Source organism: Neofelis nebulosa, chromosome 5 (assembly GCF_028018385.1).
Source record: "Neofelis nebulosa isolate mNeoNeb1 chromosome 5, mNeoNeb1.pri, whole genome shotgun sequence".
In the NCBI taxonomy this organism is placed as follows: Eukaryota; Metazoa; Chordata; class Mammalia; order Carnivora; family Felidae; genus Neofelis; species Neofelis nebulosa.
Genome location: NC_080786.1, coordinates 145777814 through 145803742, shown reverse-complemented (window position 1 = coordinate 145803742; position 25929 = coordinate 145777814). Strand labels below are relative to the sequence as shown.

Sequence of the window (25929 nt, the reverse complement as noted above, 5' to 3'; positions counted from 1 at the left end):
ATAAGACTGAAATCCAAATGCCTTGTCTTCACGCTGACTCGCCTGCAAATGAACTATTAGCAACTATCCCAGTGTCCCCATGTGGCTAGAAAAACAACGTTGCCAGGGCACAGCTTTTCCCTGTCACTGTGAATCTTTCCTTACTGTTTCTGTGACTTTTTCTTTAATCACCTCTGTATGTTTGGAATTATGTTGAAGGGCCTCCCTGATCTGATGGGGTTCTGTTGCAAAACCAGTGTTAAAGAGGGTAATGACTCAGATAAGCAGAAGTGAAGATGTGACTCAGTTATTTCCATTGAATCATAAGCTGTCGGTGGAATATTACTCACCTGTTCAATGAAAATTCGTTTCAAGTTTGAGTTTTAGAGGTAAACCTCCTAGGAGGTGTAGAAACCATACGCCCTCCCCAGTAACAAATCTCTATGATTCTCGGGGGATAGTGATAATATGTCAGTGGTGCACTAAATACTCCTGTTTACTATTGAACGTTTTCTTTTTCCTTTCTTTTGTCCCAGACACATCAACTGGATCACTCTGCTCATTACCTGCGTCTGAAATTTCTAATAGAAAACAAAATGCAACACTACGTTCCAAAGCCCGAGGAGGACATTTATGAGCTGGTAATGTTTATGACGGTTGTCCAAGTACATTCTGTAGGAGATTATTTTTAAATTATATGTGTGCTTGTACTAATTGTGGTTGGTGAAGTAGAACGAATTCTAAAATAAATGAACCTCATTCAGAGCTCGGAAGTTTGCGAAGATGGCCTTACTTATCACAATGTGTCTGTAGAGTAGAAATGCCACCTTTGTGTCTGCAAGGAGCGAGGCTGTGCGATCGTGAGAAATTGAAATCCAGAGCTGACCCTCAGGTAGAATTTTAGTTATTATTCCTAGCTTTCCCGGCAGCGTGGTGACTCAAAGATCAGCTGGCTGTTGTCGGGAACAAAAGCACTAACTCTGGTTTTGAATGACTTCTACCTGGGTATTGACACCGATGGGTCGAATCCTTCTGGGTGAAAATGCTGCCGTGTGAGTCTATGTCCCAGTCTTTTGTAATTGTATTTATATAGGTGCCTGGGGACATTTAGGTATGTTTGGGTTTCATTATGAGACTTGGGTTCTAAACTAGAGATGGGTTTTATGTCGGCCCCGTTGCTTACGAATTTTGTGATATTGGCAAAAGATGTGCCAAGACAGTTGACCTTGAACAGCGCGGGGGTTGGGGGTGTTAACCGCCTGCACAGAAATCCAAGTACAGCTTTTGACTCCCCCGACACTTAACTACTAATAGCCTACCGTTGACTGGAAGTTCACTGATAACAATAACAGTCAGTGAACACACAGTTGGCATGTTCCATGCATTAGGTACTGTACTCTTAGAATCAGGTAAACTAGAGAGAAGAAAACGTTATTAAGAAAGTCCTAAGGCAGAGAAAATACATTTGCAGTAACTGTAAACAAAACAAAACAAAACAAAACTCTGGAAAAGTGGACCCATGCAACTCAAACCCACGTTGCTCAAGGGTCAACTGGGCTTAATTTCTAGGATTTTGCAAAGATGAGAGATACTAGTGCACATAATAGATGCTCAGTAAATGGTTGTCATGGAAATAACACAGTAACAAGCTCTTCTTTGTTAGCCGAGTGGTATAGTTTTCAGTTCCAGGAAAGAGACAATTTGGGAGCAAGGCGCCTCTATCTTAGAATTTGTTCTTCTCTCTCTGCACTTAGTCATTCCTCTGGGGGCCACTGAGCTGCTGGCCGTGGATACGTGAATGATAACAGGATGACTTCAGACATGGTTGCACCACAGAAAGCAGAATTGAAAACTTGAACCCACATAGTCTCTTTCTGAAAAGGAGAAGCGTGATTTAAAATTTAATAGGGAATTTTGTTTTCAGTCAACTCTTTTTGACGTTTACTTTATATGCAATAAAGCTCACCAATATCTTTTTAATGTTTATTATTTTTGAGAGAGAGGCAGAGAGCAAGCAGGGGAGGGTCAGAGAGAGAGGGAGACACAGAATCCGAAGCAGGCTCCAGGCTCCGAGCTGTCAGCACAGAGCCCGATGCGGGGCTCGAACTCACAGACTGCGAGATCGTGACCTGAGCTGAAGTTGGCCACTTAACCGGCTAAGTCACCCAGGTGCCCCTAAAGCTCACCAGTTTTTAAGCACACAATTCAGTGAGGTTTCATCATACCATCATGTTTCCACCACTGCAGTCCTACTTTAGAACGTTTCTATCATTCTAAAATGTTCCCTCGTGCCCCGTTAAGTGTTTCTAATAAATAGGAGGGGGAGGGTGTTTGTAGCACTTTTCCATGTGATGCAATCCATGAAAGATCAAAATGATGAGTCTATTTTCAACCATCGCCTGAACAATTAAGCGTTAACAGGAGAGGGAGCTTTTAACAGAGAGAGTAGCTGATTTATTTTTTTCCCTCTGGCTGGCATGGGGCAGAGCCCTGACTTTGTTCTCTCTGAGCAGAGGAAAGAAAACCCTTTTCCTTACTTAAAAAAGGAAAGTGCGGGGCTGATTAGACTGGGATAGCTCTTTGACCACCGGTATGTTTGCATCTTGGTGGTTAAGACTTTCATATGTTGCCTCTAACCGACTTCCATGGCCCTCCTATTTCACACATAGTAGGGACTTGAGACATGTCTTTTGAAATTATATTGACGTGCTTATTATTTTTGAGTCTTGGCCATTGGGTGGCTCATCTGGTGTAGGAGACTGAGGCGCACCAACCTTGGTCTGTTTGTATCTGCAATTGCCGGACAGATGTTCTCATCACAATTTTTTTTTAAAGAGTCTAAAATGCAAAGAGAGCATGGCATCTTTCCTGCTCTTTGCAAAAGGTCTCCAGCTCAGAGGTCCCTGAGGAAGCGAATGCCATAGGCTCGTTCATTTTATCGTTCAGATTGCAAGTGAGTATTGCTTATTCACATCTCTGCTTTTACCAAGTTTCTTCACTTTTTTGTTCTTAAGAATACCTTGGGTGGGGCGCCTGGGTGGCGCAGTCGGTTAAGCGTCCGACTTCAGCCAGGTCACGATCTCGCGGTCCGTGAGTTCGAGCCCCGCGTCAGGCTCCGGGCTGATGGCTCGGAGCCTGGAGCCTGTTTCCGATTCTGTGTCTCCCTCTCTCTCTGCCCTTCCCCCGTTCATGCTCTGTCTCTCTCTGTCCCAAAAATAAATAAAAAATGTTGAAAAAAAAAAAAAAAAAAAAAAGAATACCTTGGGCAACTTGGCAAAGCTTCACGCTCCCTTCTCAGATTACTGTTTTCAGTTGCACGAAATAAAACACATAGGATCACCTATGGCATAATTACGTTGCAATAGTTATCCAAGATATTTTTACAATTATAGATAATAGTGTGCTTATTTATTGGCTCCTTAAATAATAAGACCTAGCGGGAGATCCGCTAGCTACTACTGTTTTGAAGTACTGGCAGCAGCCTGAATGTGATTGGGAAACAACCATGATTTTTACTGGTGACAAGGTCATAGTCACTGCCAGTACTGTTGTATTCGTTGCCTACATTTATTTATGATTGAAGGAAATGCTAAGTTTCAGTTACAGGTTAGTGGATATAAAGATGGCATTTTTTTCCCCCACCATTGAAGTTCACAGACCCCTTGGATTCTACCCAGGGGTCCCTGGCTTCCAATCCCCCATATAGGCCATTAAACTTGTTCTAATGTCATTCCGAGGCAGGGGGTGTCTGAACACACAGCGTTCCTGGAGGCTTTTTGAGAGTTTGCAGATTTCAGGTTATTGACCCTTACTGAATAAGCATCAGACCATACACGGTCGATTAGTTTCTGTAGCCCACCTCCATTTTATTTTTGACAGACTAGTGAAACTCACACACGTATGAAGCTGTTTCCTTGTAAGTAACTCATTCATAGATGGCTGTCCTGATATGTTTTATTCTCTGACACTGTTTTACCAGACATTCTTTAATAGTAAAGTCTGTAGTTATTAGCAAAAGTGTGTATTAGATTTGAAAGCTTTGAGGGGTCTAGGATGTATCTTTGGTGGGTTAGGGGATCCTCTTGCTTGTGAATGACCATGACTAGTCAGTCGTCTACTTATCTGCTCTGCTGGTTATGTTTTAATAGAAGTGGTACCTGTTTGGCCACTTTTTTTTGTATTTGGTTAATTGTTAGGCCCCATCGATGGATTGATAATGAATAGGGAGGCACTGGCTTTTCAAGACCCTTATTCAATGTGTTTTTCTTAAAGTGACAGGTGGGAATAAAGAGTTTGCAGAAACACTGGTCAATTGATTTATTTACTCATCCAGCAAATATTTATTTAGCATTTACGTGTGCCTGGCACCACTGTGCCTGTTCTGGGCACTGGGGTACACAATCAAAAATCCCTACTCCTCGGGGCACCTGGCCGGCCTCAGCCCACAAGGCATGTGATTCGTCATCGCAGGGTCATGAGTTCAAGCCCCACATTGGGCATATGCCTACTTAAAAGGAGCGAAAATGAAAAAAATCTCTACTCCTTATGGAACCCACACTCAAGTTTGTGGAGACATACAAAAATATGTAGATTTTTTTTTTTTTTATTTTTTTTTTATTTTTGGGACAGAGAGAGACAGAGCATGAACGGGGGAGGGGCAGAGAGAGAGAGGGAGACACAGAATCGGAAACAGGCTCCAGGCTCCGAGGCATCAGCCCAGAGCCTGACGCGGGGCTCGAACTCACGGACGCGAGATCGTGACCTGGCTGAAGTCGGACGCTTAACCGACTGCGCCACCCAGACGCCCCAAAAATATGTAGATTTTTTGCATAACGACATGTAACCGTGCAGTATTTCAGAGGATGTGAAGAGCTTGGAAAGAAAAGGTTAGGTCAAGTGGAAAGAGAGGTGGGGCATCGAAAAACAGAGTGTTCTGCCCCTTTTAGCTGTGTTTGGGTTGATGTGTGAACAGAGCGAGGTGAGAGAGTGAGTCGTAGAGGTATTTTGGAGGAAAGTGTTCTAGGCTAAGGGAACAAAGCTGGGTGAGGCCCTGGCAGGGGGCGGATGGCGAGGGTGGAGGTTGTTTTCTTGTGTGTGAGGAGGGTCAGTGGCTGGAGAGGGGGTGAGGCTGCAAGAGAGGAGGGAGGAGGGGAGCAGGGTGGGCCATGTAGGGCCTACATGAGAGGGGAAACCCCGGAGGAAGAAGGACACTGGTTGACTTCTGTTTTAGTAGGCTCACTGTGGCTCTGTGTCCGTAGGACATGTGCCACATGGCCAGTGGACCACAGGGCACAAGAGAAGTTGCTGAGAAAGAGCAGGGGGTTAGTGCGTTGTAATTGGGGCAGCGGGTGATGCTGGCTTGGACCAGGGCACCCAGCGGAGATGTGTGAGACATGATCCTGACTTCATGGTAACTCGAATGCCTGGCAATCAAGTTTGTTCTTAAATCTGATGATCTTTTAATCTGCTCTTTGAGAAGCGGGAAAGGGACACCTGGGTGGCGCAGTTGGGTAAGCATCAGATTTGATTTCATTTCAGGTCGTGATCTCAGGGTTCGTGGTTTGAGCCCCACATTGGGCTCTGTGCTGGCAGTGCGGAGCCTGCTTGGGATTCTCTCTCCTCTCTCTGTTCCTCCTCTGCATGCTCTCTCTCTCTCTCTCTCTCTCTCTCTCTCTCAAAATAAATAAACATTAAAAAAAAAGGGAAGGAAAATGTGACACATCATTGACTTAATAAAATAAAGGGAACGCGTGTGACGTTTTGCTGTTAAAGATGTTTGTATAACACCTATGAAATTTCAGCATTTCTAGTTTCAGATAGGGATTGTAGTTGCATTGAAAAAATATATTTTGAAGTGCATATCCTTCTTGAGATTTTATGTTTTTATTAGTGTTTTTTACTAAACACAATTTTAGTCTAACCACTCTGAGAACATACTGTGGCCAAGGGGCTTATATCTAGATCACACTTAGGTATTGTCTGGGGCTGGTAAAAGACACAACAGCTTTCACACCGTTCCAAAGAAAAGTAAGAGGCAATATTATGAGAGAATGGGAAAGATTATTCACAAAGCTGTATTCCCCCTGGATCTGTGGCAACCATTAGGAACTTTCTGGAGATGATTGCAACAGTGATATACTGCCACCTAGGGTAAGAGTTTGACTCTCGAGGAAATTTGTAAAAAGTAAAACTGAGGCTCAAAGTAATTTGAAGGAAACACAGTGCATAGCATTTATTGCACATTCCGTGGCGTCCTAAAATATTGCATAAAACTTTATTATATTTGGTATTTATAACTTTGGTAACTGCATTTTCTGAACTAAAGATCAGTTTCACAACTGATTTCTTCTGATTGCAGAATTTATTCGAATGAACTTTTTTCTGAAGTATAAAAGAAAAAAAAACCCACATGAAATGACACCCCTAACACATTGCATTTGGCGGAAGTTGCATTAAATTAGGATGTTCTAGAGGATCTGTGCTGTGTGGTCGTTGTTCCCAGGACTCTGCTCCCCTTTCTATTCTAGCAGCCTCTTTCCAAGGCTCCTTCTTCCACCTGTCAGCCTCCCTAAGAAAGTGAAGAGAAAGAAACTACCATTCTTTTCTACTTGCCTGAGTTACGTTATTTCTGGGTGAATGACTGTGTGGTCAGAGATGCGAGCAAGTTTCAATAACCACCAAGACTTCTCTTTCGTACTAAAGCACAGCCTTCCGTTATTGACCTTGGCACCAGAGTTTTTCATTTCAAAATTGAATGACAGTTTTCCAGTTCCATATGAGCTTTGACACATTTATTTGTTTTAGAATTTTTATCATAATCTTTGGAAATGGCCTTTGTCCTGCTTACCTAAGAAGTTGTGGTACCTCTCAGTGCCACCTGGAGGTGGTGTACCAGGCATCGCGGTATAGTGGAAAGAACTTGACCTCTGGAGCCAGCGAGACCTGGGTTCAAATCCCTGTTCTGCCCATTCTGGCTTTAAAGCCTTTAGCAAAGTGCTTCCTCTCCAGCCTTATTCCCTTGCTTGTTGAATGGAATGACACTTGTGTGGCACATGGACACCTGAGAAAACCTTCATAAGTTATTGTCCATGATGCTGATTGTTGTAGACATATGAAAGTGAATTAAATTAAATCGAAGTAAAGTTTCTGATATGTGAACTACAGCTTTCTGTTATCTTTCCCGCCCCTCCCCGTACCCCCCCCCCCCCGGCTTTCTTGGGTTTCTAGAGAATTGATTAATTTATGTGCCTTAGTTTTCTAGCTAACTTGGTATAATCCAGTGGCTAAAAGAGAATCTCCTCCATTTATATAAATTATTGTCTGTTTCAATGCTATTCTTTGTTGGCACCTATTTGTGCTACTATGAATCTTTAGGGCAAAATGTCATGTGAACAGAAACTTCTCCTATTTCTAGGAATCCCTTGTCAAGATCTTTTTTTTTTTTTTAAATGTTTACTTATTATTTTTGAGAGAGAGAGAGAGAGAGAGAGTGAGTAGGGGAGGGGAAGAGAGAGGGGGTGGTAGACAGAGGATCCAAAGCAGGCTTTGCACTGACAGCAGAGAGCCTGACGCGGGGCTCGAACTCACAAGCCGTGAGATCATGACCTGAGCCGAGGTCAGACACTCAACCGCCTGAACCACCCAGGCGCCCCCTTGTCAAGATTTTTATAGCCTCTTTCTGATTTTAATGATTTCTTTCCCCAGTACTGGAGATTTTTGGTTACTTTAGCAATAGTTTTCAGGTCTGTGAGAGATCTAGAAGGGGAAGAGACATTATTTAGAAACTGGAACGGTAGCCAAGTTTGGGAGCGTGCATTTTAAATTTCTCTTTTGACTTTTACTGGGTTCGGTTCAGTAAAAAGGCTGTGATGTGATGAGAATTTACTTCTAAGTATCAATTGTGAAAAAATAGACTTACAAAATGATGTCTATTCCTAATAAGATATTTGTAATGCAATCCTAATCAGACTCTTTGTCATTTTTCAGCTGTACAAAGAAATTGAAATTTGTCCAAAAGTCACTCAGAACATCCAGATTGAGAAGTCAGATACAGCCAGTGATAATTATGGTATGTTTATTTTTCTCTGATCTTTGGTGTTTCTCAAGTTAAAGCAATTCCTGTGTAAACAGGCACTTACTTACAATTCAGTAAAACGTCTTTGGGGCCTATTTAAAACAGATAGCACATCTGGCTTCTGTGCTATATACACCGCGGCCAAACTGGGGGGGTGGGTGGGGGGGGAAGGGAAGAGATTTACTGTGGGTACCATGCAGACTTCAGCCTAAACTTCATAGCTTTAATCATTGGGGTTAAATTTCATAACTTTGGGTCACTGGGGTTCTGTCGTAAATAGGAAATGCATGTATCGGGAATAGATTATAGTATGACATACCCTAGTAATGAAGAAATGATCCCTTCACATCCCTCTTCCTCAAACATACTCATTATTCTCCCTTCCTCCACAAATAATGTAAAAAGAACTTATTTCGGTGTTGTGCTGGGGGTCCCCAAGACCACCCCTACGTTTGCTGATCCACTAAGAGGACGCATAGGACTCAGGAGATCGTCCTGGTCATGACTGTGAGTTATTACAGAGAAGCTATAATAACAGCATCAATAAAGGGAAAAGGCACATGGGGTGAGGTCTGAGGAAAGTGGGTGCAAGCTTCCAAGAGTCCTTCCCCGGTCATACGGGACGTCCTCGATTACCCCAGCAACAAGCTGGGACAGTGCACGTGGGGTGTTGTCTAGCGGGGAAGTTTGTTGGAGACTCAGTGCCCAGTCATGTAGATGCACTCTACCTAGCGTGTACCAAAGTTTCAGGCTCCCAGCAGGGGAAAGCTGGAGTTCGGCGTCAGCCATATCGTTTGTACAAATTTTAGGTCCGGTGAGTCTCGTCAGGGTGTTGGGAACCCACCCAAAATCCAAGTTCCCGGATGGCCAGCCAGGGGCCAAACTTATAAGCAGGCCTTTGAAAGAATAACAGGTTTGCTGTGTTGATGGTTTTCTACACAGTTGTCTGCATTCTGGCGTAGCCGAATATGTCGTCCCTTCATATGTCCCAGACTGCTTAGCATCACACTGTATGATTTGAATAGCAGTGGAGTTGGTGCTTGAGGAAACCACGAGGGGAAATCCAGACAGTGATATTAGTCAGGAGTGGCAAGGCTGGCCGAGGTGGCTCAGAACAGTGAAATGGGCTTCCTGAATTCACCGTGCATCCTTTGTGGCTTGGCTTGACTCTATGTTACCCTCACTCTCGGACACAGGCCTGCAGCAGCCGCCTGGGGCATTGTCTGTCTCTTGGCGGAGGGGAAGAGAGAAGGCGCGGTGAGCCAGGTGCTGGTGGCCTCACAGTTTATTGTCAAAGCCAGTCCCCTGGACCCGCCTGCCCCCAAGAGGCAGGGGACTCTAGCCCTGCTATTTGTGGGAGGGAAGAGAACCAGAAAGCCTGATGCAGACGCATGGAGCTTACCGTCTTTGCTCATTTACGGTTTCTCTCTGAATTAAGTTAATTTGGCTTCTTAGCATTTGAGCATCTTCAGAACTTTCACTGACCAGCAGGATAGTCGCTCCCACAGGCCACTACTCTTCATCTCTGAACATTCCTTAGGGTATTTGGCCTAATGAAGAGAACCTCATTTTGGACCCTGGTCACTTGCGTTGCACCTTCATGCTGTTTACTTCTTGACCTTGAAACTAAAGACATCATACACCCAGAGGATGTTTTTTGGGCAGAGGATAAACGTCTACAGAAGGCTTATTATGCATCGGAAGCGTGACCTTGGTAATTAAAGCAGTAGTTGGTGGCAGTGCTGTAACTTAAGTGTCTGGCTTCTCCAAAGTGAGATGCACCGTGACAGTTATCCTTTTCTCTTTAAGTAGCAAGAAGCAAGACAGGGCTGAATTTAAAGGTCTTGGAATGAAACTGTAAGATTGACAGGTGCTTGGACTCGGGAACTGGGCATAAAGCTGCTATGCTTTTGGGGCATGTGGGTGGCTCAGTTGGTTAAGCGTCCAGCTTCGACTCAGGTCATGATCTTACGGTTTGTGGGTTCGAGCCCTATGCCGGGCTTCAGGCTGACAGCTCAGTGCCTGCAGCCTGCTGTGATTCTGTCTCCCTCTCCGTCTGCCCCTCCCCCATTCATGCTCTGTCTCTCTCTGTCGCAAAAATAAATAAAACATTAAAAAAAAATCTCTAAAAAAAAAGCTATACTTTTTATATGTTTTTATCGACTCAAGCGCTCACAGACCCCATTTACATTTCCACCCTGAAGGTATTTTAGCACCTCAGTCATCACCCTAGAAAGTATTGTCAACAGTGCTTCTCAAAATATCTGAGGTAAAGAAGCAGGGTGTTTTGTTTTGTATTAACAGTCTGTCATGGACCGCCACTGCTTTTGTAAACTCTCAAAGCTCATGCTTGGAGGTGTGCCATTGTCTAACGGCTGTGCTCACAGTGCTTAATCTCAGTTTCTGTCTACGTTACTATCAGTCACCAATGGTGCCAATTCTTGGACTTCACTTTCTAGAGTCTGCTATGTGTGGCTAATAACCTCAGCAAAACCATTTATTCTGAGTGCCCAGTTCATGCTGGTGGAAGGTGTTCCAACAGCGTATTGACGGAGAAGTTAAAGAGTCCCCCATCCTAAGAGACTTACTTGGTTGCCTCTGACCTCAGAACTATCAAGGATTCTTTTTTTTTTTTTTTTTTTTTTTAAATTTCTGAGAGAGACAGAGCATAAGTGGGGGAGGGACAGAGAGAATCCGGAGCAGGCTCCATGATCCGAACTGTGAGCACAGAGCCTGATGCGGGGCTTGAACTCAAGGACTGCGAGATCATGACCTGAGCTGAAGTCAGACGCTTAACCAACTTGGTGCCCCCAAGGATTCTTTTTTTTTTTTTTTTTAAGTTTATTTATTTATTTTGAGAGCAAGAGAGCACTTGAGCAGGGGTGGGGCAGAGAGAAAGGATCCCAAGCAGGCCCTGTGCTGCCAGCACAGAGCCCGATGCGGGGTTTGATCTCATGAACAGTGAGATTATGACCTGAGCCGAAATTGAGAGTCGGGGGCTTAACCAACTGAGCCACCCAGGTGCCCCCAGAACTACCAAGGATTCTAAATTCAGCTCAGCAGTATTTAACGTTAGCATCTACTCAAGTCTGGCTTCCTGCCGTATATTGAGCTCAATATATATACAGTGCAGTATATATATAAGTTACTAGCATATACCAACATACAAAAATCCAAACACAAACTACATGCTGTCTTCTATTTTAGAACACTTTAGGGAGGAAAATAGGGCTTAATAATCCAACTGACTGAACCAGTGGAAAGATTTGACACTTCCTTTTCTTTTCTTTTCTTTTCTTTTCTTTTCTTTTCTTTTCTTTTCTTTTTTTTTTGTTTTGTTTTGTTTGTTTATTTATTTGAGAGAGAGAGAGAATGAGCAGGGGAGAGGCAGGAAGAAAGGGAGAGAGAGAATCCCAAACAGGCTCCACACCGTCAGTGCAGAGCCCAATGTGGAGCTCAAACCCATGAGCCTCGAGATCATGATCTGAGCCATAAACAAGAGTCGGCCACTCAACCGACTGAGCCACCCAGGCGCCCCAAGATTTGGCCCTTCCTTAATCTCTCTCAGTCGCCCTTCCCTGCATCTCAACCTGAACTGATTGTTGAAATTAGTTCACAGAGTTATGAGATAGACTAAGCATGACCCCCAGGCTGCCTTGAAGTAAAGGATGCATCGTTGCAGCAAGTGAACGTTCCTTCTTCTACGGGGACTTCTGCTGTTGCATTTTTGGTCACATGTACCATTTCTATCAGAGGTGTCCACACTTGTCCTATTTTCTGAATTTCCCTGTATCCTGGAATCTGGTTTTGAGTACTCCCCTGCTGTTTCTGATGACGCCATGACTTTTCCTTGGTTATAGATTTTAGTATGAGGGATCTTCTGGTTGCTCATCACAGGTGTTTGTCTTCTTGGTTTCTCTTCTTAGTTTTAATCACTTCCTTTCATTCTTGAGAGCATTATTGCCGCTCGTGGTGCCTCCTCCTGGTGGGTTAAGTTGGGTTTATTTTGAATAACTCCCTCTGCCTCCTGTTGGCAGTCATGTGGGGCTATGTTACGTTTATTGGCTGGGAATTAGATTGTTGCTATCCTATTTGAAAGGAAGAAAAAAACTGTCAAAATTACTGTGTTTTCCAGTGATCTCAAAATAATCCAACTGTAGGATATACAATATTTTCCTTACATGTGTTAATTTAGGAGATGGCTGTAATCCCCCTCCCCTGCGTGGGCACATTACTGGCATCTCGAAATGGAGGCTGCTCCCTGAGTCTCTGAGAGCCCGAGGTAGTGTGTGCTGTGTAGCTGAGCGTGGGGAGAGCTGCCTTTCTGAATGCTGGGAGGGGGTCCTGTTTGCCTGACCCCCCAACAGGTGTCTTCCAATATGAGTTCCAGTGCAGAGCCAAAGTGCCGTTTCCCTTTGTGAATGTTGGCTTCCCTTGAATGAACTTCCAGAAAACTTATTGCAAAAGCTTTCTTCAGCAGTCCTGTCACAGAGATTTCCCACCAACTAGAGGGGTCTGATCTCTTTCTCGGAGCCATGCTTGCCCAGCACCAATCTCATAGTCACTTGTAGTCCTTGTTATTATCTTTTGATTATTTAAAAAAAAAAAAAAATAGACCAAGAAAAGAGGGAAGGGGGCAAAGGAATAGTTCAGCCATCTCCACTGATTTTGGCCTCATGTGGTTTGTATCAGGCTTTCAACTGTCACCTCTCCTGGCATCTTCTGATCCTGTCCCCTGGCACCTTGTCATTTGCCCACTTTTTTTTTTTTAATGTTTATTTATTTTGAGAGAGAGAAAGAGTTGGGGAGGGTCAGGGAGAGGGAGAGAAAGAGAGAATCCCAAGCAGGCTCCACGTTCAGCACAGAGCCCGACATGGGGCTTGATCTCACAGCCACAAGATCACAACCCGAACTGATCTCAAGAGTCAAACGCCCAACCAACTGAGCCACCCAGGTGCCCCTGCTCACTTGTTTTAATAGAAAAAGAAATGTGGTCTCAAAACTTGACAGAAACTCAGCATTTCAGAAAGGAAATGCCTATATTTTAATGAATTTGTATCCATTCTTTCTCTTGGCATTGCCCCTGATTCTGCATCTACTCTAACAGATAAGAGAAATTCTCTACTGAAATGCAAATAGATAAACCTGTGTTAGGGCTAATATCACTTAATTAGCTCATGTATAAAATTATTTTTACTTGAGTGGGTCTTCTTCTTCTTCTTCTTCTTCCTCCTCCTCTTCTTCTTCTTCTTCTTCTTCTTCTTCTTCTTCTTCTTCTTTTTTTTATTTTAAAGTTTATTTTGAGAGACAGAGAGGGCACGAGCAGGGTAGGGACAGAGAGAGAGGGGGAGAGAGAGAGAGACTCCCAAGCAGGCTCCGCACTGTCAGTATAGATCCGAACATGGGGCTCGAATTCACGAATCATGACCTGAGCCGAAATCAAGAGTCAGACGCTTAACCAACTGAGCCACCCAGGGGCCCCGATTTGAGTGGGTCTTCTTGAAACATAATCTGAACGTTACAAGTTGCTATAAGAATGGAATTCAAAGTAAGAGTCAAATAAAGACCAGAAAGCCCTCAGGGTATGGCCTGTGTTTCCCCATCTGAGGGAGTTATGATACTGTAGTGGGCGAAGACAGTTGGTAGTTTTGCCTAAGTGTGGGTATCTATTTCCTGATCCTGTGAACTAAACAGAAAAACCCATGTTCGTTATGACATGGCCTGAAAAGTCTTGATGACTCCCTGGGTCTCAGTCCTGTAATTTATTATTCAGTTTTGTTGTTATTTGCTTATTTGCTCTTCAAAAGCACTGTGATTTTTTTTCTGCCTTCACCCTTAAGGTAAGTACCTATATTAGGGGATTATTCTTCTCCCAGACCTGAAATTATGTCGTATCTTCACAACTACATTCATTCTGATTGCTCTTTTCGGGGTGTTTGCCACAGTCTCTTACTTGAGGGAAAGGAGATAACAGATCAGAAAAGACTTTTAAGTAATCTCGGGGTGTCTGGTGGCTCAGTTTGTTAAGCCTCCCGACTCTTGAGTTCAGCTCAGGTCACGATCTCACAGTTTGTGAGATCGAGCCCCGTGTCGGGCTCTCCACCAAGCCTTCTTGCGATTCTCTCTCTCTCTGTCTCTCTCTTTCTCTCTCTTTCTCTTTCTTTCTCCCCTCCCCTGTTGCACTGTCTCACCCTCTCTCAAAATAAATAAATTTACATTAAAAAGGTAATAAAAATCTCTGTGCCCAGCTTGGGGCTGGAACTCATGACCTTGAGATCAAGAGTTGGATGCTCCACTGACTGAGCCAGCCAGTCGCCCTGATCAGAAAAGAGTTGTAATGAGAATGTCTAGAAACTGAGGTGCCCAGGGCTTGTGGCCACGGAATTAGAAGCCCCTCAGATCCGAAAACCACCTGGAAACTCAGGGTCTGGTTCTGCCTTTTTTCCCGAAGGATGTAGCAAGCCCAAGGTTGATTAGCTAATGAGCTTTGGGCTCTGGAAGCCTGGACAAGTATAAGATAATCTTATGATCACACTCTAGTAGAATGTGCAATCAGTGAATTTCAGTATAAAATAAGATTTGTAAAGTAAGTCAGTACTTAATCCCCCTATGCAAAGATTTATTAAATTAAACTCGGTGTCCATATAGCAATACATATGGCTGGACACATACCATATAGTTGTTCAGGTGTAACATATCTTAGGACAGGATTGGCTGCAAAAAGCCAAAGGACCCAGTTGAGATATGCTAATCATCCCGTTTGCACTGTGGAAGAGACAATGGAAAAAATAAAACTGTGGCATTTGCTAGCAAGCAAGGTAAAACAAAATAATTTTCTTCCATTTGGGTTGATAGGTAGGTGGTGTGAGGAGAGATGTACCGGGTAATGTTAATTTTTGCAAGTAGTGGCTTTTTTAGAGTGATCTAAAAATACATTTTTTTGTGTGCTTTGTAAAATAATACGAACAAGGAAAAAACAATTGCTCCAAACTGTAACCAAAAACATTGAACATACTTAGTTCACAGCAGGTATTTCGTATTGTTTGGCAAACATTTGGAAGGTGTGAGCCCTACCATTCTGTCTTTGTGTTTTCCAGGCTTTTCCCTTTCCTCCGTGGAAGAAGATGGTGTTCGAAGGCTCTATGTGAATAGTGTAAAGGAGACTGGTTTGGCTTCCAAGAAAGGTAAGTGACTGAGTATCGTAACTGTCTGTCTATCTCTCTTAAAATCCCTTGGGGGTTTCTCTGGTTGGTGGATGAGAAAGACACCCCCAAAGGGTTCACTGGTAAAGATTATTTGAACGTTGTCTCCTTGAAAACCCTCCCAGGGAATATGCATATTGTTCTATAAATACAAGTGTTTAATGTCACATTTTGGATCTTAAATCTGATTCTGTGCCCATTTCCTTGGGGCTGGTGGGAAATTCCATTCTAATCTGACGTGATCGTCTTTCGATGGTATGGAGGTCCTAGGGGTTTTCTTGAAGCAGCATTTAGGAACAGCCCTCTGTGCTCCGGTGGCCAGAGCTGACGCTGGCTCTCCCCTGAACCTGCAAAGCTCCTTCAGAGTGGATGTGGTCTTGCTCCCGCTCATGAAGGGACCTTTGCAGAAGTTGAGAACCCAGGGTTTCAGGATCCAGTCTTCTTGCCCCACGGAGAGAGCTCTGTTCTGCCACACCCCGCCTGCGGCCCTCCCAGGGCTCACTGCGGTCCGGGCTACTTGTGAAACCCCAACTCTCTTTCCTCTTTCTACTCAGAGAGAATCTTTTCAGCCTAGATTTTTTTGCTTCCTGTGATGGTTTCCTAGGGCTGCAGTAACAAATTATCACAAACTGAGTGATTAAAAACAACAGAAATTTATGCTTTTACGGTTCAGGAGGCCAGACGGTCAGAATCCGAGTATGGGCAGGGTTGTTTCCTTCCGGCGCCTCTGACAGAAGAATCTGTCCCATGCCTCTCCCTTGCTTCCAGTGGCTGCTGGCGGTCCTTGGCAGTACTCGTCTTGTGGTTGCGTCCCTCTAATCTCTCTGTCTTTCATCACATGGCCTTCTTTCCTGTGTGTCTCTGCATCTTTACATGGCCTTCTTATAAGAATACCGGTCATTGGATGTAGAGCCCATCCTAATCCAGTGTGATTTTATCTTTAACGTAATTACATCTGCAAAGACCCCATTTCCTTTTTTTTTTTTTTTTAAGCTTATTTATTTATTTTGGGAGACAGACAGTGGTGGAAGTGTAGAGAGACAGGGGGAGAGAGAGAGAATCCCCAGCAGGCTCCACACTGTCAGCGCAGAGCCCGACGTGGGGCTCAAACCCACAAACCGTCTGATCATGACCTGAGCCAAAATCGAGTCAGACGCTTAACTGACTGAGCCACCCAGGTGCCCCAAAGACCCTAGTTCCAACTAAGGTCACATTCTGATACTCTGGATGGTCATGAGTTTGGGGGGTGGGGGGGGTGCACTTTTCAGCCTACCATACTTACCATAAACAAATCAGGCCGCTAGATAGGGCTCAAAACCCACTTTCCTTTCATTCTCCTTGCTGTGGAACTTTTCGTTTCATCCAGGCAGCAGCCATATCATACCTGTCTAATAAAAGACCAAAACGTCTGGGTCAGTTGCACTTAGACGTAATGCCTTGCATCTGTCTGCTCTAGCAGACAAGAATGGAGCAGACAAGAAAATGGTGGAGTGGCCTACCTTGCCAACTGCCTCCATGTCTTGGTACAGCTCAGTTCTGGGTGTTCACGACCTTCGAGCTACCTACCCAGGTTACTTCCCCCTGTGCCGTAAGCCTCGGAGACGGGCAGCCTGCACACTTGGCTGTGCACAGAAATGGCTGAAGTGTGACAAATGGGGAATAAAGTCAAAGTCATGTATTCACCGCCGTCACAGAGGAGGATTTTCCTTCCATACTTTTCAAGGCCAAAGGCAGCCTGGAGGCGAGTCTCCACATTCACTAAGCTGTATCTCAGCTGGGAGCAGACGTGGCAGGGTTTGTTCTCCCACAAACCCAAAGTCTGATTGTTATCTCTTGCAGCACGATGAGTGTGCCCGTTGGCGTGGTATGGGGGTGGGGAAGTACGCTGCCTCAGTTTCAGTCACATCCTGTTTTAGTTCTTTGAATCCAGGAGCCCTGGTTTTAGATAAAAACAAATGGTTGTCTGTTCCAACCCGCTTGCCTTGTATAGCACTGTCCTCTATAGATTTAAGAGTGATGTCCCTTTGTCCACTGGGGCCACAGACACACCCATGTAGAGGGCAGTGGCAAGCAAGAGACTTGGGTTGGGGCGCCTGGGTGGCTCAGTTGGTTGAGCATCTGACTTCAGCGCAGTGGTGATCTCGTGGTTTGTGAGGTCGAGCCCCACGTCGGACTGTCCCCTGCTGGCAGCCCAGAGCCCGTTTTGGGTCCTCTGTCCCCACCGCCTCTACCCCTCGCCTGCTCACGCTGTCTCACAAAAATAAATAAACATTAGAAAAGAGAGAGAGATTTGGGTTTTTTAATGTTAATTCTAGCCTCTCTGTGCAGACGTCTGGATAATGGAGAGCCCACTACAGACCGTAAGGCCTCTTCTCAGAGATCTCTAATCACAAAACATTCTCCTTCTTCAGCTTCCATTTACCGTTTTCCCTTATTCTTCTCTATAGACAGCCTTGGATGTCCATCATGTTATAACTAAGTCTCTTATTTATTTTTGTTAACCACCTGGGGCTTTTGGCCTATAATGAACTAATGGTGAATCCCCCTTTAATATCTGCCTACCCGTCCCCTGGATCTCGCATTGGCTATACTTACGGAATTGACTCTTTGAACCAAAACCAGTTATGTTACACTTAATCTCTGTTCAACTTGGGTGTGCTCATTCTGGCCCATCATTCTTCTCTTGGGGTCATCCGAGGCTGGGAGCTGGCATCTTGTTTGCTGTCCTCCCGAGTGTTTCTCTGATGGCTCCACAGGACAGAGCCCAGTTGAGAAAACCGTGTGCTTCTTTCTCCAGGGCAGAGTATCTTCTAGATACTTCACAGCTTTTGCCACGGTCGATTATGGGGATTGCTTCTAAGCAGGCTGTGGTTTTCTGTTAGAAAGAAAAGCTTTCCTTTTTCTTCTGCTACATACTGATGAGAGCTCACGTCTAGTGAATACCTTCAATGTGCCAAATGCTGTGCTAAGAGTTTTACATAGGTTACTTCACTTAGTCTCAGCGCACGGTCACTTTTACGTATGAGGAAACGGGGGCTGGGAGAGATTCAGTACCATGCCCGCGGTCACAGAGCTGTTACGCGGTAACACTGTGACAGCAGGACCCCAGTGAGGCACTTCATTGTTCACTACTGCTGGGCTGTCTACACTCACGTATTAATACTGAGAATAACTCACTCAGGCAACTGCCTGTAGTCATTGTCTAGGTCTGCCATGACAAATGACCACAAGCTGGGTGGTTTAAAACAACAGGAATGTGTCCTCTCACAGCTCCGGAGGCCAGAATTCTTAAACGAAGGTGTCAGCAGCTCCCTCTGAAGTCTCTAGAAAAGAATCCTTCTTTGTCTCCTCCAGCCTCTGACAGTTCTAGGTGTTCCTTGACCCCCAGCAGTATCTATCACTGTCCTGTTCACATCTATCTTTTTTCTGTGCCTCTCTTCAGAGGACATTTATCAGTGGGTTTTTGACCCACCAGACAATCCTGCATGGTGTCATCTCAAGATCATTTATTTAATTATAACTGCAAAGATCCTGTTTCCAAATAAGGCCCCACTCACAGGTTCTGGGACATGGACATATTTTGGGGGGGGGGGGGTCACTGTTCAACCCACTATACACTTTTGCTACACCAGTCATGGTAAACCTGGAACTTCTTTAAAAAACAAAACAAAACAAAACTCTTAGCTGTTTAAGTCCTGTCTTCTGTTTCTCCTTATATTACCTCCTCTAATGTCTAACCGAAAGGGTTGTCTCCGAGAGAAGACTTAAAAAACACCAACCAAACAAACTACGTTCCACATGGGGAAATTTTGTATTTTCATTTCAAATGCTGTGATGCCAAAATCTGTCACCTAAAACTGGAGTGCTTAGCTTCCCAGAATTTCACCTCTGAGTAGAGAAAAACATTTGTCTTCCGTTACCTCCCCACTACAAGCGTTTCCTGGAGTGTTTTATGGTAGAAGGTTGATGTCAAGTGTTTTGGAAACCCGAGTACAGATAGCCAAGGGCTGTGACTCGGTGAAGCCGGGAAGTACGAACTTCTCTGTGGAAACACTTTCCCTCAGACTCAGAGGTGGGATCTGTGGATACCTGAGGAGCTGAGTGGCGTCTCATTTCTGCAGTTTATTCATTTACCTTTGCCTTCACTCACTTCCCTGTCCAAGTTTGTTCTTCCACATGAGTCTTTAGAGTGAGAATTGGACTCTTGTGTTCTTCGTAGCTGAAACAATATTTCCTTTCATGTTCTGCTCTAACCTCTCCCTTTCTCAAACTGCTGGAATGTTCTTTTAATACCAGGTTGAAACACCGCAGGGTCCATCACAACCTCTTGTTCTTTTGGGTTGGGCTAGTTCCCTTGGGTCCCTGACTTTGGCAACTCCCCCAGCATGCTTTGCAAAAGCAGCAGAACCTTTGGGGACCTTCCAAAAGATACTCACCCCGAAGCAGTGATATAGTTACAAAAAAGGCGGTGGGGGGGGGGGTGTGGAGGGCAAAAAATGATCACATGTGGTTCTCTAGATTGTGTTTGGATTTGGAATTAGTTGATTTTCTATAGTTGTAGCCAGAAGAAGCTCACTGCACTTTGGTTCCATAGCAGTGAGCAAAGAGATGTTAGCTGGCCGTGCCACATGTGTGCACTGTTGCACGAGTGTGTACAAAACATATTGATTATAGCAATCAGAGCATTTGTTTTCTTGTTTCTTAAAATTTTTTTAATGTTTATTTATTTTTGAGAAAGAGAGAGAGAGACAGAGCACAAATAGGGGAGGGTCAGAGAGAGAGGGAGACACAGAGTCCAAAGCAGGCTCCAGGCTCTGAGCTGTCAGCACAGAGCCCGACACGGGGCTCGAACCCACGAACCGCGAGATCATGCTCTGAGTTGAAGTCAGATGCTTAACCGACTGAGCCGCCCCAGCTAGCCAGAGCATTTCTACCATTTCCCCTCAAAACTGAGGATGATAGCCAGAATTAGCATTTGTGAGGAGAAGGTGTCCAGAGCAGGTGGATTCGGGAAGGAGAAAATGTGTTTAGTTGGTGTGTGTGCAGGACAGACAGGCACGCTTGTCACGACCGAGTCCGGAACCTTTGAGACCGGGGCCCTCGTGATCACCTGGTGATCACTGTCGAGGACCAGAGCCTGTTTGCACTGGTGCCCGGGGCCGTGGGGCCCACGACAGGTGACTCCACGTGCCCTTTACAGCAGGGTTTCTACGCTGTTATGATCTGACTCGATGCTGCGGCTGCCACTGCTTTTATGTGCGTGTGAAATGAAACATTTTCCATCTCGCGTTGGCAGGCCTGAAAGCGGGAGATGAGATTCTCGAGATCAATAGCCGGGCTGCAGGCACCCTGAACTCCTCTGTGCTCAAAGATTTCCTCACGCAGCCGTCCCTGGGCCTCCTGGTGAGGACCTACCCCGAGCTGGTCGGGGGTGTGGAGCTGCTGGACTGCCCGCCCCACCGAGCGGACGGCCCCGCGGATCTCAACGACAGCCCCTTGGCCTTCCTCAGCAGCAACCCAGGTATGGCTGCGCCGTGTGCCGGACCCGCATCTGAGCCCGGGTCAGCCGGGACCTGCTGGCGGTGTGTGTGTGTGTGTGTGTGTGTGTGTGTGTGTGTGTGTGCGCGCGTGCGTGTGTGTGTGTGTGTGTGTGTGTGTGTGTGTGTTCCAGTGGCATGGGGCCAGCAGGCCTAAGATGTATGAGTGAAATGAACTGGTTACAGAGTGTGTGCTTCCTGTTAATTTCCAGGGGTCGGGGGACTTGTGTTCTTGCGGAATAACCGTTTGTCCACTAATCAACCTGTCACACACGGAGCTGCTGCTGCTGTGTATCATTTTGGAGAAAGTCGAATGGGTAGAGGCCCCCGTGTCTGGGCTGTGGGTGGAGATGACAGAGATTTACCAAGGCTCCGGGTCCCCCCTCTGCCTTCCACGCCACCATCCCCCAAACCGTCGAGCCCGTGCTTTCCCTTCTGTGTGGGAGAGGGTACGGGCTGCCCCGCGTGGAAATACGCCCAGAGCTCTCATTTGGTCAGCTTCTCTTGGGCTCGCCCGGTCTCCATTCGGAGCAGGAGTCCACAGGTGCAACCATGCCCTGCCTTACCCACTGCACTTCCTGCCCTCAGCCTTTCTCCCAATCCCTTTGTAACCTTGTGCTTACCCTAAAAGAAGCAACTTGGGGGCACCCGGGTGGCTCAGTCAGTTAAGTATCTGACTTCGGCTCAGCTCATGATCTCATGGTTTGTGAGTTTGGGCCTCGCATCAGGCTCTGCACTGACAGTGTGGAGCCTGCTTGGGATTCTCTCTCTCACCCTCTCTCTCTCTGCCCTCCCTCCCCCCAGCCCCCGCCTCAAAATTAAGAAATAAACTTGAAAAAAAAAAAGAAGCAACTTGTATGCTATCTGCCCCTTGAAGCCTCCCTGCTCCCGGGTCCCTAGGACCCTGCAAAGACCTCTTTCACGTGGGCCCTAGTCGTACAATACTGTTCTTACTGGTTTGTCTCTCTGTCCTGAGTTTGTTCCTGGGACTGGGCTTATACCTGCTTCACTTTGCTCCACGGCACCCCATTCTTGTTGAGTGAGGGTCCGTGAATGAGCCCACCAATCAATAGCATGTTGCTGTCACTTCTTTCTCCATGACCTGGTTCTAGCAGTGGGGTTGATTTAGTAAGTTGGGGTCTTTGGATTTATTTTCTTTTCAAAACTTGAATTAAAAAAAAAAGGTCTTTGATTTCAAACTCTGGGTATAGGTACTTTGAATATTCTTTGCCCTGTCATTGATTTTTTTTTCAGTTTATTTACTTATTTTGAGAGAGAGAGAAGGAGAGAGAGAGAATCCCAAGCAAGTTCTACAGTCAGTGCAGAGCCCAATGTCATGGACCACGAGATCATGACCTGAGCCCAAGTCAGACACTGATTGAGCCACCCAGGCACCCTCCTGTCACTGTGTTTCAAATTCCCTTCTGAAGTTTGGCTTGATGAGAATAGATCCCCAGCAGAGCCCTTGGGAGACCACATTCTTTTGTTCAGTGGCTGTTGCAGGAATTTGACAAGTTGAGGCTTCAGAAAATTGATCACACTTACTGCTGTTGACTTCCTTGACTCATTATGTCATTGCAGTACCCACACCCCAATCAGATTTTTAGAAAATGTTTCCAGGGAGCTGTGTACCCCTATGGGGAATGGAGACCACGAAGGCTATTCTTTTGTGTGACCACAAGATGGCAGGATTGATCCCATAAAACTCAGTTCACAGAGACTGATGTTTCTGTAATATGACTCTGAATGAGGCTTGTTGTGTTAGGTTAGGTTGGGTTATTTAAAGGATTTTTATAAGATCTGGATGTACGTACTATGTACATACAGTGTATTTCAACTTTCTTTGAATTTTTTTTTTCCGTCTGAGCCCTTCCTGTGGGCTATGGATATAAAGCAGGGGTTGGCAAACTACAACCCTCAAGCCAAATGCAACCCATGGCCTGTTTTTACAAGTAAAGTTTTTTTGGAACTGTTTAAACAAACTGTTTAAATAAAGGTTGATTGTCCCTATTTTGGGGTGTTTCTTCTTTAAAAAATTGTGTGTGTGTGTGTGTGTGTGTGTGTGTATGTGTGTGTACGTTTTGCAAATTTTTATTAAAATTGTTTTAATTAAAATGTATTTGCATGCATGTATTTATTTTAGAAATATTGAGTATATTCTGTATATATAGTAGCTGTCCCATCTTTTATATGATGGAGTTTTAAACCTAACTGACCTCTACGTAGTACATGTTACCTCCTTCAGGCCAGTCACCTTTGAAAGCTGAGTGCTTACTCCACCAAATCTACCGGTGTTTAAAACACATTAAAATTTCCATTTTGGAATCATTCTTAGAAGATGTATCCATTCCTTTGCTTCTTTTCCAGTTAAACGATACTATTTTGCGATGATCAAAATCCTTCAGAACACAGTCCTCTGGGTCAAATTCAGGTCATTAAAACTGGTTCAAGCATAAAGCAAAAAGGTAGTCATCGTGTTAGTTTTCTTCAGCATTAACACGTTCCAGAAGAATTCTCAAATGCCCTGGGCAGTGGCGGTCCAATTGGAGCAGCTGAAGCCTCTTTGCCTTCTTTCTGGTCGCTAGCAGCTCCTAGTCCCCATTTCACCATGAAAAATACAAGAGGCAAGGAAACAGGATAAAATAATCTGAAAGACTGCTCCGTAATGAGGCAGAGATAAAGCAGGATCCACTGACAGCTGCAGTTAAAATAGTAAAGAAAACAACTAGAAAATTTGTACAATGGGGACGCTGGACTATTGCCTTAGTCTAAATTTAGAAGGAGCTAAAAATAAGAAGCATCCTGAGTGCAGGTTTGAGGTCTGATGCAAGGGACCGTCTTAACGGTGGTCACAGTGAATGTTTGGCCACGTTGACGGAGGGCCAGGCAGTGTCTCAGGGACCCTGGGGTCCACGTGAGCCCTGGCTGGTGCCCAAGTAGGCAGGCGTGGCCCAATCTTGCCCTTAGAACCCTGAACTGAAATATGGGACTAACTTTCAGCACTGGATTATTTCTGAACCCCTTTGTTGCATAAGTTTGTTTCCTCTCTGAAAGCCCCACACCCTAGTGAGATAGAGTGGGCTCTGGGACCATGTTTCTTGGGACTAAGTCCTGGTTCTGTGTTCATTAGCTTTCTGTCTTTGAACAGGTTATGCTTAATCTCTCTGTGCCTCAGTGTCCTTGTGCATAAAATGGGGATGATACCACAGTACTGTCTCACTAAGTTGTTGTGAGGGTTGAGTTATAAAAGTGAAGTGTTTTGGGGGTGCTTGGGTGGCTCAGTTGGTTAAGCATCCAGCTTCGGCTCGGGTCATGATCTTGTGGTTCATGAGTTCAAGCTCCCCATCGGGCTCTGTGCTGACAGCTCAGAGCCTAAAGCCTGATTCGGATTCTTTCTCTCTCTCTCTCTCTCTCTCTCTCTCTCTCTCTCTCTCTGCCCCTCCCCCTCTCATGCTCTTTCTCTGTCTCTCAAAAATGAATAAATGCTAAAAAAAATTAATAAAAATAAAAGTGAAGTGTTTAGGTCTTAGTGCTCAATAAATGTTATGTGTTCAAAGCACAGTCTCTTATGGAGACATGAAGATTTGTGGCTTGTAACCGGAAGCTGCTCATTTTTGATCTCTCTGGTCTCTACTCCATCCACCTCAACCTGCAACAGGTGAATTGTCTGAGAACTAAGTTTATGAATACCTTACTTAAGTATTTCCCTTTCCCAGGCAGAAAGAAATGAATTCTGCTGACTAGGTGCTGAGACACCTGGGCCCCTTTTCAGAGATGGTGATTCCCATGATCTGGGGTGGGGCCTGGTCATGTCCCATGTCCCATGTCCCATGATCTGGGGCATTTGTACTTGTGGTTACTTAAAACTCAGGGGATTCTAACGTGCAGCTGGGATTGGGATCCACTACCTTTGCTCTCCAACGGTCTTTGTTGATCCTCTTTTGATTGTCTTGGTAGAATGACAAGGTGATTGGAAAGTTATGGTCATACGCAGACCATCTGTGGTGGCATTTGTTGACATCATATTGTGGCCTGAGATTTTTGTAATGGAAATCCATTAGGGGATGTGGAGTGTGTCCCCGCCCTTGTGTCCCTTGAGAAGGAAGCGTGGCAAATGGGTTGCTGTGTTGGCGTAGAAAATAAGAGACCTCATCCTCTGTGTTCTGAGACTCAGCTTCCCATTCTCAGTCATTGACCACCTGGGGTCCTTGTCAAAATCTTTCTTGAGCTACTTTCATCCCCCTCCCCCCACCTTTTTTTTTTTTTTTTAATGTTTGTTTACTGATGTACTGGTAAGAAAATGGAGGAAGGATGTCTAGACAAAACGACAGTCCCTTGAGTGGCTGTTGTTATAGAGAGAACCTTGGAGTGAAGAGGAAGCTGAGGTAGGAAGTTGCAACACTGTTTGTGTGAGGTTTCCAGAAAGCCTCTCGAATGCTCCTGTGTGATTTATTTTGAATACTGGTCTCCTCTGGAGCTACTCACATTTGGGGCCAGGTTATTCTTTGTGGTGGGGGGGGGGCTGTCCTGTGCATTTATGTAAGGTAGCATAACCTTACATGTTATGCTACCTTAACTGTAGCATACAGTAAGTTAACGGTAGCCCCTTCCCCGAGTTGTGCCAACCAAAATCTCTTCACGTATTGTCAGCTGTCCCCTGAGCAACAAAATCTCCTCCCTTGGAGAGCCACTGGCCCGCTTTACTAGAAGGAAAACCCACATTACCCAGTTAGGGAAATATTCACAGTGAGCATCAATATAGAAAAGCAAATCTCGGTGTACAATAATTTTCAAAGGTTTTATTAAACACTTATTGAGGGAATTCTAACACAAATACCCTTCTCTGGCATCTCCCCCTGGGCCTCCCCCACCCAGTGCCTTTTGGGTCAAGGGAAGAGCAAAGAACAAATAAATGCTTATTCTGAGGCCTTTCTCCCAAGTGTGAGTAGGATTGTTCTGGCATAAGATATTTATCATTGAAATTAATTCTTGGTACAAAGGTATTTCTTTCAGTAATTCTGCAATCCCCACATTTTACGCAAGTCGAAAGAATCACTGCAGGAGCATCAATGGTGTCTTTCCAAGGCTTCAAAACATCTGTTTGCGTCTTTCATTTTAAATCCCGCCATCAAGGCTC

At 45.0% G+C, this 25929-nt stretch overlaps 1 protein-coding gene and 1 long non-coding RNA gene across 12 annotated transcripts in view; one reads left to right on the top strand and one right to left on the bottom strand.

Annotated features, from left to right (window-relative positions):
* The window catches only part of TIAM1 (TIAM Rac1 associated GEF 1), a 396414-nt gene that overhangs the window by 318820 nt on the left and 51665 nt on the right, over positions 1 to 25929 (top strand). For all 9 annotated transcript variants that reach the window (XM_058731853.1, XM_058731852.1, XM_058731858.1 and 6 more), the window contains 4 exons: positions 516 to 620; positions 7966 to 8047; positions 15151 to 15237; positions 20552 to 20776. In XM_058731853.1, coding sequence (XP_058587836.1) covers positions 516 to 620; positions 7966 to 8047; positions 15151 to 15237; positions 20552 to 20776 — 499 coding nt within the window. The remainder of the gene's footprint in view (positions 1 to 515; positions 621 to 7965; positions 8048 to 15150; positions 15238 to 20551; positions 20777 to 25929) is intronic.
* On the bottom strand, positions 614 to 18212 carry LOC131512767 (uncharacterized). Of its 3 annotated transcripts, none has more exons than XR_009262301.1 (4): positions 17851 to 18212; positions 16755 to 17190; positions 16538 to 16639; positions 614 to 1853 (listed from the first exon to the last, which is right to left on the bottom strand). It is a non-coding gene; the product is annotated as an uncharacterized LOC131512767 (long non-coding RNA). The 3 variants fall into 3 exon arrangements; XR_009262300.1 differs by lacking the exon at positions 614 to 1853 and adding an exon at positions 11293 to 12141 and having other exon boundaries at positions 16538 to 16643; XR_009262299.1 differs by lacking the exon at positions 614 to 1853 and adding an exon at positions 14766 to 16210 and having other exon boundaries at positions 16538 to 16643.